Source organism: Fusarium poae, chromosome 2 (assembly GCF_019609905.1).
Source record: "Fusarium poae strain DAOMC 252244 chromosome 2, whole genome shotgun sequence".
NCBI classification, from domain to species: Eukaryota; Fungi; Ascomycota; class Sordariomycetes; order Hypocreales; family Nectriaceae; genus Fusarium; species Fusarium poae.
This window is the reverse complement of record NC_058400.1, coordinates 7,907,545-7,920,734: the sequence shown is the minus strand read 5'-3', so window position 1 is coordinate 7,920,734 and position 13,190 is coordinate 7,907,545. Positions and strand designations below refer to the sequence as shown.

Here is a 13,190-nt window from a genome sequence, read left to right as displayed (position 1 = left end):
CTGCGTGAATATTTTGAGGGCAATCGCAATCTTCAAATCTTATTGTAAAAGGTTTGTAGAGGGGTAATGACTACCTAAAGGTTGTAATCGATATGTTGTTATTGAAGCAAGTGGCTGATGTTCAGACCTGTTGAATAGTGTTAAGCTCTCGGCTGCGTGCATCTGACAAACACATTCGACCACAAACATCCTAACCTCTCCTCTTTATAGCATTCCTTATTTCCCTCCAATTTCCCTCCCCTCGCCTTCGCCTACTCTGCCCTAAGCTTTAATTTTAAAACGCATCTGCGAAATCGACGACAAAGATGAGTGTCAAAGTGCTTGTGGTCGGGAAGGGAGCCCGAGAACATGCGCTGGCCTGGAGATTGAGCAAATCCCAATCAGTGAAACAGGTGTTCGTCTTTCCTGGAAACGGAGGAACTTCTCTCGACCAGGGCATGGCCGAACAAGGCGCGGCCCCCATTTCCAATCTGACTGGCATCCGGACAGGCCCTACAGGATACAGTGACCTGGCGCAAAAGGCCAAGCAGCTTGAGATAGGATTGGTTGTGGTTGGACCCGATGACGATGTGGTCAATGGCATCGAGGAGTATTTCAGAGGGGGTAAGTCATAATCGACTTTCAATCTACATAAAAGCATGATCACTGACATGTTCATAGCGGGAATCCCATGTTTCGCACCCTCGCGTAAAGCAGCACAGCTCGAAGGTTCCAAGGTTTTCGCCAAAACGTTTATGAAGAATCACAACATTCCTACAGCCGCCCACAGTAGTTTCGACGACTTTGAAGAGGCCAGCGCCTACGTGCGAAAGGTCTTCACTGACGACGACCACCGAATTGTGATCAAGGCAGATGGCCTTGCTGCAGGGAAGGGAGTGGTCTTGCCCGAAACCCCTGAGCAGGCTCTAGATGACCTTCGAAGTATCATGAAAGATGGAGTCTTCTCTACAGCAGGGTCTTCAGTAGTTATCGAAGAGTACATGGAAGGATTCGAGATCAGTATTTTGACCTTCAGCGACGGAAACACCTTCGTTTCTCTCCCAGCTGGCCAAGACCACAAGAGAATCCTGGAGGGTAACAAAGGACCCAATACTGGAGGTATGGGTGTTTACACGCCCGTTCCTATGGTCACACCAGAGATGACACAACAGATCGACGATGATATCTTGAAGCCAACGTTTGAAGCTCTCAAGAAAGAAGGTGAGTAAATAAAACATTGGGGCACCAGAACCCATTTGGATTGACTGATGACTGACTGATTATCTTTCTAGGGTGTCCCTTCCGGGGCTTGCTGTTCACTGGTGTCATGGTAACCAAGTCTGGTCCCAAGGTCATCGAATACAACGTGCGGTTCGGTGACCCAGAGACTCAAAGCTCCATGCTTCTCTTGTCTGAGGAAACAGACCTAGCCAGTGTCTTACTATCATGCACAAACGGTACACTTAACCAAGCCAAAAACACCATCAAGGTCAAACCAGGTTTTGCTTGTAATGTTGTTATTGCATCGGGTGGATATCCTGGTGATTATGAGACAGGCAAGACCATCGCGCTGAGGACGCCGCCTGGTGACGTTATCATTTTTCACGCAGGAACTCGCCTAGATGAAGGCGGCGATGGATCCCTGAGGACAGCAGGAGGGCGGGTGTTCTCCGTGGCCGCCTACGGAGAGACCTTGCAACAGGCCCGGGACAAGGCCTACCAGGGGGTCGAGTGCGTGTCATTTGAACCCAAGGTGTTCAGGACTGATATTGCTCAAGGGGGTCTGAGTGTGGTGAAATATGAGAAGAATTGAGTGAAGAATTCAAGGTACATACTGATGTCCTTTCCTGTTGTATGTAGCAACAATGGTTTCCCCGAAAGAATAATAATATAAAAATGGGGTTGATGGCAATCCAGTGATCTTCAACGAGGACACCCGATGATACGCGTATTAATGCCGCCATTTACTCCCAAAGCTTATCCAGCATCTGATACATTGCCATTTTCTACAAGATCAACTGCCGTATTACTGTGTGCGAATCCTAACATGCACCGGCATACGATCCTTGACTCTCGGTGGCGAGTCTGCTCCAACTTGATAACAACGATCACCCCATACTGTAGGCGCTTTCGTGGAGTTGGTTATTCCACTGTAAAGGGGCCGGATCAGCAATAATTCATGAATGGACTCCACATGTGAAAGGACTTACTTGACTCGATCCCATTCCTCCCATGCAACCTCAACATCAAAGCATCTAGTCACCAGTGCCATGACCAACTTGATCTCAAGTACAACAAGATTCTGCCCAATGCAATTCCGAGGCCCCGCCAAGAAAGATCGCCAACCGTTAGTTGGCGGAAACAATGGATCTTGACGATCGGTGACGAGGAAGCGCTCTGGAATAAACTCATCCGGTCGATGCCAGATATCAGGGTCGTGATGGATTGCCCAAGAGCCATCCCAGATAACGAAGCCTTCGGTGGGCAACTTCTTACCATTAAAGCCAGGATCGGAACCAGGAGGACCAATAAGAAAGAAACCCGGTTCACCACGACGCATGGTGCCAACATTGGTGTGGTATCGCATAGATTCCTTGAGAACAGCTAGGGTGTATGGGAGCTGATTCACCAACTGATGATCCTTCTTTATCACGTTTGCAGCGTCCCAAGCATTCGGCCCTAAGACGGCATCGTGCTCTTCTCGTAGCTTGGCCATGACGTCTGGGTGTTGGCACAATAAGCGGAACAGCCATGCTATGGTCGCCGCAGTGGTATCAAAACCAGCAAACAGGAAGGTATTCATTTGACCTACAGCCATGTCCATAAAGTCGGAGTCGAACTTCAAGGCGGATTGGCCTTTACCTTCGTTAACGACGCCATGCTGTTCAGCTTTTTCTTCCTGAAGCGCCCGGACAATAAGATCGACGAGTGTCTTTCCTTTGGCGGTTGGATCTTCCTGGAGTGCGCTCATGCGTTCTTGAATCGTGGGAGCTAGACTCTCAACCAGAGTTTTGTAATTCTTCCATAGTTTAAAATGACGCCATGGGTTGTAGTACTGGATGAAATTGGTGATATTAACAAAGAAGTACATCCTAGAAATGGTATCTTGAAGAGCGTGGCACATAGGTGAGTTCTTTCCCCATTGTTCATTCAAGCGAATATCTCTGTGAAAAGCCTATTAGCAATACAGAATGGAACATGGATGGAGGATTCCTGGCAGTTGGTGCCTATGAACTTACAGGAAAAAACGCACGATGACATCGAAAGCAAGATTCGTTGTAGCCTTCTCAAATAAGAAAACGTCTCCCCACTGGCCATCCTTACCTGCCTTACTCTTGAGAACGGCCGCAAATTCCTCGACTTCTTGGAGAATGTCTGGGAGGCGGCTGTTGATATTCTGGACACTGAAAGCTGGGTTGAGCCTCTTACGCCAGATCTTCCACTCTTCGCCCTCCATAGAGGATATGTCAAGGTTCTTTGTCAATGGGTAAAGAACATGTTTCTGCTCATACGCCTTGGGCAGGGAATGTTGTGTGGTGAACTGATTTGACACATCAAGATTGAGAGATATCATCATGGGTGCGGTGAAAGGCCATGTATCGATGTAGGCGACAGGTGGGCATTTTGTGCACTGCGGGAAAAGTTCACGCCAATTCTCTCGGATCATCATCATTAAATAGTCGCCATGGGCATCCGACGGGAGAGAGGAAACGAGCTTTCCGACAGACTCGAGATGACCAAAGACCATAGAATGTTTCATGATTGGCTTTGAATCCGATTAGATGCTTGAAGCGTAAGAAGATAACCGGAAAACTCACAATTCCTTGAGCTTCAAGAGCCTTGAACTTCATACGGACCTGATATCCTTTGCGAAAGGCATTAATGAGCAACGCGACCAATACTACCCCGAAGAGACTGAAGAAACGCGATGCGAAAGGAAAGCCATCATGTTGAAAATCAAGAAACCACATTTCCAATGGAATTCGCGACTCCAATTGTAATAATTGGCAGCTAAATAGTCGCGACGTAGGAAATCGGTGTGAGAAAAACGAAGGCTGTCTGTCTCATTTTCCAGCTGAACAGAAGGTAGGCTAACTGACAGATTGACCCACAGGTAAGCAAGCATATAGTGACATATTAGGTACCTTTCTATCCTTGCAGAATTGATTGTCGATTGCGAATAACCGTATAGATGCAAATGCATGACTTTTGCGACGACCACATAATAGTACCTAAATAGGTATTGCTGTCAAGTTTAGACTTTTTTTTCATGTATAACGGCACCATAACCGCTTTATACTAAGTAACATCTCGCTTGAGAGCTCGAATTAGGAAATAAGCTGTTGGATGGATAAAGATCAACTGGATCGGATGACAATACCCCGAGTCTATGCGGGGTTCAAGCACATACATCATGAGTATCTCTCTGTAAATTATGATACAGTACATTTCTACTACCCCTCTTCTCACCACCATAAACAAAGCAAATATTAATATACAATACTCATATCATATCAGTCATCATGTCTATGTCAGCGGAAGAGACCACCAAAGTACGAGATGGTTTCCCCAGACCCTTTCCCAACATTCCCTCCAATGTGACGGAGCAATTCCGCCTAAACGGAAAGGTCTGTATTGTCAATGGTGCCGCTGATGGTCTTGGATACGCTGTAGCTGAAGGCTATGCTGAGTCCGGAGGCAATGTTGCGCTGTGGTATAACTCGTAGGTCCTTCTATCATTTTCATATACATCATCAACTAATGCCGTCACAGGAACGATGCTGCTATCGAAAAGGCTCGTTCATTATCGGAGAAGCACGGAATCAAGGCTTCGGCTTACAAGGTCGATGGTAGGGTTACTTAAAGGAACAAAGTCTTTGCAATAGCTTACCTTGTTTATGCCAGTATCTGATGCCCAGCAGATTCAAGATGCCTTGAAAAAGGTCCTTGATGACTACGGCAAGATTGATGTTTATGTCGCAAACGCAGGTATGGTCTGGTGTATTGTACTACGAGAAATCAAACTGACAATACTATCAAGGCATGGCCATTTCAAAGCCAATTCTTGAGCAGACTATCGAGGAATACAAGAAGCAAATGTCTGTTAATGGTATGTATTTTGTCTAACTCATTGACTACGTCTGACCACCGCACAGTTGACGGCGTTGTTTACTCTGCAAAATACGCTGGCGAGATCTTCAAGCGTCAAGGTTTCGGCAACTTCATCATCACATCCAGCATGAGCGCCCATATCGTCAACGTACCAACCGACCAGCCAGTTTACAACGGCAGCAAAGCCTTCATCACCCACTTTGGGAAGTCCCTTGCTAGAGAGTGGCGCGAGTTTGCACGTGTGAACATCGTATCTCCTGGTTTCTTTGACACAAAGATGGGTGCAAGCCCTGAAGCTCTCAACGAGGCATACCGCATGGCTGTGCTAGGAAGACAGGGACATGTCAAGGAGATCAAGGGTCTTTATCTATACCTTGCTAGCGACGCTTCGACCTACATGACGGGTAGTGACTTGCTTATCGATGGAGGTTACGTGCTACCTTGAATACTAAGTACAATCTACAGGCATAAGTGCAACCACACTGCGTGGAGAATAAATATTACTCCTCAGATATAAAGCATTGTTGATTATTTCTTCATCATCTTAAATAGTCGAATGAGACTATAGATATATATTCATGTAACGGGAAATATTATAGTTCCAGGGTGAATCAAATGTCTCTCAATGTTGCTTAGATGTAAAAGTGCTGTCCATGGTTCAAGATTTCCCCTCATTCGGAGAAGAATATCCCGATAAACAGTCACCTGACTGAAGTTGCGGAGATACTTGACGTGTTTATATGCGGTTCGTGTTTAGATAAAGAACCCCAGTGCTACAAAACTTGCAGTACTATTTCAGGTTCATCCTCTCTTCAAATCTAATACCACGCACAAGCTGCGGTTCCAATAAGAAGAATGACTGAAACAGTAAGTGGCGAGTAAAATACATACCACCATACTGACTACCTCTTAGAACCCGTCTTGTCTCTTATATGGTCCTGGAGATGCCAGATTTCAAGACGGGCCAGTCCCTCAGATTGAGGACCCGCACGATGTCATTGTCAGGATTGCATTCACTGGTGTCTGCGGTAGTGATGTGAGCAGCACAACTTCATTTAATTTTTATGACGGCTTAAGCTTTTGTCTTCTTGGTTTCTTTAAGGTTATTAATAAAGGTTAATCTATCTAGACAGATTAAATTTTCAATAAAATATTAAGTTAAGGTTTCTCTTAAGACTCTAGGTTTTTTAATATAGGTATAACTTATATAGTATAAACTCTATAATATTAATAACTTATAAAGGAAGCTTCTATTAAGCTATATAGACAGCAGTAACTTCTTCCTCTTATAATCTCGATTAATTAGCAAGGAGTTAGTTAATCCTAGTCTCTTGCTGAACATAGCTAATAACCTTCGCAGGTCTTATATAATATAATACTGGCTACTATTAAAAGAAGAATTATCAGTAAGAATATCTATCCTATAACCCTTTAGTCTAAGGATATTAAGCTAGTAATTAAGAAATATAGAGATACTAATAAGATTAATATACTATAAAAAGAAGTCACTAAACTATATATACCTATAAAGCTTAATAGCCTTATTAAGGTTAAGCTAATAGCCTTTATATATAACTTATACCTTATCTATATATATAGTTCTACTAAAATAGAAAAAGAGCTAAAGAGGCTAAGGAAGCTAGAGAAGAAATTAGTAAAAAGGCTAGAGAATAACCTATCAGAGGCAGAAAGGATATTTATAAAGGAAATTAACTAGACCCTTAAGCAGGAACTATATAAAGCCTGGTTTAAACAGTTAGAAGAGTAAGTAGCAATTATCAATAAGATCTTCTAGTCATAGCTAGCTGTTAGAAAAAGTCAGACAATGAAGCCCAAAGCTAAAGGCTGTCTCAGTATGAATAATCTAGTCAATTGACCTTCAAATTCTGCTCCCGTCGTGAGAGATTCGTGATGTTATCAACTGGGGCAGCACAACTTCATCTTTATATGGATATCACTGACATTTTCAGGTTCATTTCTGGACTGAAGGTGGTTTTGCAAGAAAAGTCAGTCAACAGCAGCCCCTTGTGATGGGTCACGAAGCCTCGGGTATAATCCACAAAGTCGGCCCAGAAGTCTCTCAACTCAAGCCAGGTGATCGTGTTACTATAGAACCAGGGTTCTCATGCAAGAGCTGTAGTTACTGCAAATCCGGGAGATACAATCTGTGCCGCAAGATGAAATTCGCTGCAGACCCTCCGTTCACTCATGGGACACTCTCTCGCTTTTTTAAGATTCCCGAGGATTTTGCTTACAAGCTCCCCGATTCCATTAGTCTTGAAGAAGCAGTTCTGGTTGAGCCGCTCGGTGTTGCTGTCCATGGCGTTGGTCTTGCCGATATAAGACCTGGACAGAATGTCATTGTGCAAGGAGCTGGAACTGTTGGATGTCTTACTGCAGCAACCGCAAAGGCTTACGGGGCTAAAACTGTTATTATCACAGACATCAACCCTGAGAAACTTGCCTTCGCGAAAAGGGTTGTAGATTGTCACACTTTCCAGCCCCGGCTAGATGCAACTCCTGAAGAAGAAGCTGTCAGACTGGTGAAGGAGGGAGGTCTCGGTCTAGGCGCCGATACCGTTCTGGAATGTACTGGGGTTGAAGTATCAGCACATACTGGCATCTTGTGTGTAGCACCCGGCGGAATCTTCATACAAATTGGGCTGGGTAAACCCATACAGTCCTTGCCCATTCACGCCATGTGCGAGAAGGAGATTACCATGAAGACTTGTTTCCGGTATGGTCCTGGTGATTTTGAAATTGCTTTGGGGCTGCTTGAATCACGCAAAGTGTCCGTTACGACCTTTATAAGCAGTATTGTTCCATTCGAGAAGGCACCTGAGGCGTGGGAAAGAACCATGAGAGGAGAAGGGGTCAAGAATCTTATCAAAGGTGTGGAGGATTGAGTTTGATTTGTTTCAAGGCCCAAGTCGCGATACTCTTTTGACTTGGATTTCCTTTATTACAGACGTATTCGAACTACTTGCCAGTCATGGGGAGCTTCTATTTGGTATTTATTTGCCAATTTGCGTTGTCGTGCGACTTGATAGGGTACCTCGGATCCTATCTCGGACTCGCAGCTTGGGGCTTACAGTGAAGGTTGCAATTACAACAATCCGATCCATGGTGCCAAATTGTCCATTTAGCTCCAGGATCGTTATGATTCGGTGGCCCCTCAATGGTCAGCTCGGTTCTATAATGCGACTGCGCCTTCCAATTGCCCCTTAGCCGTAGCATCAGAAAGGATGGTGGGTATTTATCCATCCAGCATTAAGGCTTTCGTATAATCGAATGGCGTACAGAAAGCACATATATGTGGCTTAGCAAGCGCATCCATCTGAAGGATTGTGTAGCTAGCACATAGTGAGACCTAAAACGACGGCTATTTCCAAAGAATCAGGCTGATGAGGACTTTTTCAATAATATATATAAGAGCAGCAACCACCATTTGCTGTTTTCATATCAACTATACATAAGACAGTTGACAAACATGAAGCTTACCTACATTGTCCTATCTCTAGCACTTTGGGCTAATGTAGCCTGTGCATACAAGCGTCTCTCCCCCCAGCAAGCTGCAGATAGTATCAAAGGGCAAGAGTAAGAATTCTCTGACATCCCCAGCTACGAATAGGGAGCTGACTTTATCTAGTCTCGATAATTCCCTCCAGAAGTTATATAAAATTGCCCTCGACAACAACAGCAGCCGAGCTTTTGGGCTTCCTGGCTATAAAGCCTCTCTTGATTTCGTCCATGAACGATTGAGCCAAGGAGACCAGTTCGATATTTCTGTTCAGCCATTCACCCATCTCTTTTCCCAAACGCGCAAGATCGCTCTGACAGGCCCCGAAGGAGAGGATGTTGACGTAGTATCCCTGCAATATAACCATGCCACTTCACTACCTGGGGGCGTAACTGCTCCTTTGGTTTTGATCCCCATCGACGACGAACGTGGTTCAGGCTGTTTCGAAGACCAATGGAAAGGGATTGATGTTAAGGGAAAGATCGCTTTAATCAAGCGTGGTAAATGTCATTTCATCAACAAGCTCAAACTTGCAAAGGAAAATGGCGCTTCTGCTGCCATTGTTTTCAACGACAATCCCGCTCAAACCGCTGGCTCCGGCTCCCTTGGCGCTGAAAACATTGGTAAACTTGCACCTGTGGGCGTTATCACATATGACCAGGGCAACGCCTGGGCAGAACGACTCAAGGATGGTGAAACTTTGGAAATCAACTTAACCATCGATGTCTTGAATGAAAAGCGCGAGACCTGGCAGATTATCGCAGACACCAAGGAGGGCAATCCAAACAACATTGTTATGCTGGGTGCCCATCTGGACTCTGTTCAAGAGGGCCCTGGTATCAACGATAACGGAAGTGGTGTTGCTGCCCTGCTCAGCATTGTCGAGGCCATCAAGTACAAAAGTTTCAAAAACAAACTCAGATTCGCCTTTTGGGGAGCAGAGGAGAGCGGAATGATTGGGTCGACATATTACGTGTCGAGTTTATCTGAAGAGGAGGCGAGCAAGATTCGATTTTACTATAACTACGATATGATCGCCTCTCTGCAACCTTACTACATCGTATATTCCGACTCGGACGCCCATAAAGCTGGAGCTAAGTATCTATACGAATACTTGACTGATCATGGATATCCAGCTGAATACGCGTAAGTTTGAATTTAATCCAGTCACTCTACACGTTTGCTAAAACATGACAGACCTTTCGGGAGTTCATCTGATTATATAGGCTTTCTTGAATTAGGAATTCCCTCATCCGGTATCTTTACTGGTGCTGGCCCGCCACAAGATATCTGCTATCATACCGCTTGTGACGATATCAAGAATATCAACAAGGAAGCATTTCTTATTAATGCAAAGGCTGCCGCATATGGAGCTGCCAGTCTTGCCTTGAGTGTCGAAGATGTACCCAAGCATGAGACCTCGAGTACTAACCCATTGAGCAAGCGTGGTATCGCACGAAACATGGCTAGGTGGGCTAATGTTGCCCGAGGAGCTGAGAAAGTACATAGTTGTGGGAGTAGGAGAAAGGTCTTCATGTAAGATGTCGTTAGAAGCATCCACACCTAGGATATATATGTCCGAGCAAGGATCCTGAAATCTTAAACTACAAGATGCGGAGTTTCATATTTAATTCCGATATGCTTTCTATGCAGTGCCACTCGTGGCAGGGTTGTTGTTGTTTTGATGAGGCTTGGCATTTGGAGATTTGAGTTGTTCTTACTTCTCTTTCGTATACTTTAACCGAAAATTCATGATATCAACTGTGAGATCCATATTGCCCAGACGCCAGATCATGAATAACATGCACTGCATGTAAGAGATAGTGGCTGGGCGAACTTGGCAGAGCTTGTGCGATGTTGATCTGGGGTAAGCTACCAAGGCGGGCTGGCAGATGTAGCCAAGTCGGAAAGCACGTTGTCGCCAAGAGAGTTTCTTTTTTGGTCTATAAACTTGGTGGGATATTGATAATAATGGTTAGTCGAGGCTGGGCTCTTGGCTTGCTAGGGTGAGGTTGAAGAGAGGTCCACTCAGCCTTGGTTGCAGGCAGTTGTCTAGGTATTTGGTATGAGAAAGGAAATTAGCGGTGGACTAGCTCTAGCAAAGTTGCAAACCCAAGTAGCTATGACTAAGTAGTTTTGTATTGAAGATGCTTATTATTGCTGGAATGGTAATAGTAGAGGAGCATGGAACTAGCATGTGTGATGAATTGGCGAATGCCGCGAAAGACATTGTTGAGACGGTGAAACAACCGAACACGATTGATGCCCAATTCATATTGATGGAATTTCGGCTATTAAGGATAGAGTAAAGTAACGGTGTGGCTAATTCATTCCTAGGTTTGAGTTATTGGCTCCCGACACCGTTGACATTTTCAGATCGAGTTTGTCGATGCTTAATGGTTCTTTACAACAGCTCATGTGATATTCCTGTAGGGGGCAGCGATTGTCACACTCTATAGGGTGTTTCTGTCATTGCGCGTCAAAGCACCCTCAACCTTGTTTGCAGCCTGCAGGCCAAGTAAAGGTAATCTCAACGGGTATGGACCTTGGCAGGCAGTACTAGCCGGTCGATTATTTCCATATCTGATCTGCTTTCAATATCACCTGAATCTGGTTTTGATATACTTGAGGTTAAGATGTACATTCGATGAGTTGGCCTGTCGCTATAGCCGCCGACAAATTCACAATGTTGAACAACAAGTCATTGTAGTGGGTATACATAGAGTGGTTTTGTATCATTTGCTACTCCATGCATTGATCAGCGACCGTTTTCTCAATTTTCTTTAGGTACAGTGTTCAATGTCTCACAACGAGCGTTGGCCGGGGAAAACGTGGGGTCTGGGGTAATTATTCGTGATACACAACACAAGCCACTTTGATGAAGTACCCTCGGGGGGAATTAAGACGTCGGACGCTGCTAGGGCGAATTTGGGCGTCTGACGTCCGAAGTTTTGTTTCTCCCCCTAGAGTACCTACCTACTGAGCAGGTCGGAGGTTCGTTAATTCGGATTTGCTTTTTCTTGCATTTTATGCTTGAATACTCCATTAATCTCAACACTTATTGGTAGACTAAGTATCTCGGCTTTTCGCCGCTTGCATGTTGGGTAATCTCGGTCAACACTGCCGCATGGGATCAAACATATCGTTGGACGCTTAACAAGGTAGTTTTTTGCTTACTCTCACCGAGAAGTTGCACAACCGGAGACTTAGTTTCGGAGATGCTTCTACCCAGCATTCGGAGACAAACAAGATACATCGGCGGAGGTTTGAAGCCGGCTGTGCCAAGCCTCAACGGACGGAGCGGAGGGTGGGTCCCCGCAGCGGAGCACGTGACTCGTACGATGTTTGTCTTGGCATCAAGGGAGCGGAGTTAACGCGGAAGGCGCAGGCTGAGGCGTATTCGGAGAGATTCGGAGTAGCCGAAAGGTTGGAAGGCTAGATATGCTGTGATTCCTATAATCATGTGGGAATATATATCCCAGTCTTGAGGATAAGTCCATGTTCTGGAAGCTGCATGGCATGGTGTTTATGGAAACCGGGCAAAGAGACAACAAGAAAACACAGAGTCTTGCCAAGATCAGACTTGCTCACACTATTGGACAATGGTACCACAGTAGGGTGGATCAGGTGGTATGTTGATTTTGAGTAGCCGATAAGCTTCTTTTGCAAGCGTAACCAGTGCCCAGAACCTTAAGCAGCATAAGCGCAAGGTTATTGGGGTCACTGTGGGCCAAGAGTGGCGATCCCTGCAGACATGCCAATAAACCAATCAACGAGACTTGAAGAATGTGCAACCTAAACTTGTTCCAGAAAAGAGTTGCCTCCCCTCCCTTTCAATACCATGGCATCAGAAAGAATCCCACGCTGCAAAATGCAGAGATACCCAGCGTAGAAGCCATCAGAACATAGACAAACTGGTGGGAACATGGAAACATGAGAGGAAAGTAACCTCGGCGTATCTTTTCCTTAAACCTCCGAGAATCGATTGGATACGCGTCATTGCTCAAGCGCCAAGAGCCGCCAAGACGACCTGTTTCTCTTTGAAGTTATCACGCCAAGATGTGATGAACCAAGCTGAACCTTGAAAGGTTCGAACAGTTGACTTTTTTTCTCTTCTCTTTCGGCGAGTGCAGTACCGTGCCGAAGAGTACTTGGCAGGTCCCTTTTTTTCTTGGACGGTGATGGAATGCCGAATCAATCATTACGATCTGTTGTTTTCATTTAACATTTGCACACATTGGCATGTTCAACGGTTATTCCCCTACCGTGACGATCGATACTGCAACGTGATTGATGGCTGCTTCAACGGCAATGGTACAAAAGACGACAAGGGCAATGCCGATACAATGTCCTCGTGCGTAGCAAGAAAAAAAAAACATCCATGACCGCCGCTACCATGTAATAATCCGTCACACACCCAATGACCTCACAATCTCGGTGCAAATATTCTCTTTCTGTCTTGTCTGGTTGCATGTTTGCGCTTGCGCAGAATGCCAAGCTGCCAAGACACCAAGATATCCACTGTGCGCACCACCAGGCAGTCTCACGATTGTGTTTTTAACCACCATCCATCGTAGTT

General features: G+C 45.2%; 5 protein-coding genes across 5 annotated transcripts; 4 read left to right on the top strand and 1 right to left on the bottom strand.

Moving 5' to 3' along the window:
• Positions 1 to 305: 305 nt before the first annotated feature.
• Positions 306 to 1,792, top strand: FPOAC1_006707 (uncharacterized protein; the record flags this gene model as incomplete). The annotated part of the gene is made up of 3 exons (XM_044851182.1): positions 306 to 603; positions 661 to 1,200; positions 1,272 to 1,792. 3 exons carry the CDS (start codon positions 306 to 308, stop codon positions 1,790 to 1,792), a joined length of 1,359 nt encoding a protein of 452 aa, XP_044709894.1.
• A 393-nt stretch (positions 1,793 to 2,185) lies between these two features.
• FPOAC1_006706 (uncharacterized protein) lies at positions 2,186 to 3,830 on the bottom strand (the record flags this gene model as incomplete). Its single annotated transcript, XM_044851181.1, has 3 exons — positions 2,186 to 3,143; positions 3,219 to 3,745; positions 3,798 to 3,830. The coding sequence occupies 3 exons, from the start codon at positions 3,828 to 3,830 to the stop codon at positions 2,186 to 2,188; spliced, it is 1,518 nt and encodes a 505-aa protein (XP_044709893.1).
• A 672-nt stretch (positions 3,831 to 4,502) lies between these two features.
• FPOAC1_006705 (uncharacterized protein) lies at positions 4,503 to 5,536 on the top strand (the record flags this gene model as incomplete). The annotated part of the gene is made up of 5 exons (XM_044851180.1): positions 4,503 to 4,702; positions 4,753 to 4,834; positions 4,902 to 4,968; positions 5,021 to 5,089; positions 5,136 to 5,536. The coding sequence occupies 5 exons, from the start codon at positions 4,503 to 4,505 to the stop codon at positions 5,534 to 5,536; spliced, it is 819 nt and encodes a 272-aa protein (XP_044709892.1).
• A 410-nt stretch (positions 5,537 to 5,946) lies between these two features.
• FPOAC1_006704 (uncharacterized protein) lies at positions 5,947 to 7,997 on the top strand (the record flags this gene model as incomplete). The annotated part of the gene is made up of 3 exons (XM_044851179.1): positions 5,947 to 5,958; positions 6,005 to 6,127; positions 7,062 to 7,997. The coding sequence occupies 3 exons, from the start codon at positions 5,947 to 5,949 to the stop codon at positions 7,995 to 7,997; spliced, it is 1,071 nt and encodes a 356-aa protein (XP_044709891.1).
• Positions 7,998 to 8,581: 584 nt separating this feature from the next.
• FPOAC1_006703 (uncharacterized protein) lies at positions 8,582 to 10,151 on the top strand (the record flags this gene model as incomplete). The annotated part of the gene is made up of 3 exons (XM_044851178.1): positions 8,582 to 8,688; positions 8,741 to 9,757; positions 9,809 to 10,151. 3 exons carry the CDS (start codon positions 8,582 to 8,584, stop codon positions 10,149 to 10,151), a joined length of 1,467 nt encoding a protein of 488 aa, XP_044709890.1.
• Between the last annotated feature and the right edge of the window lie 3,039 nt (positions 10,152 to 13,190).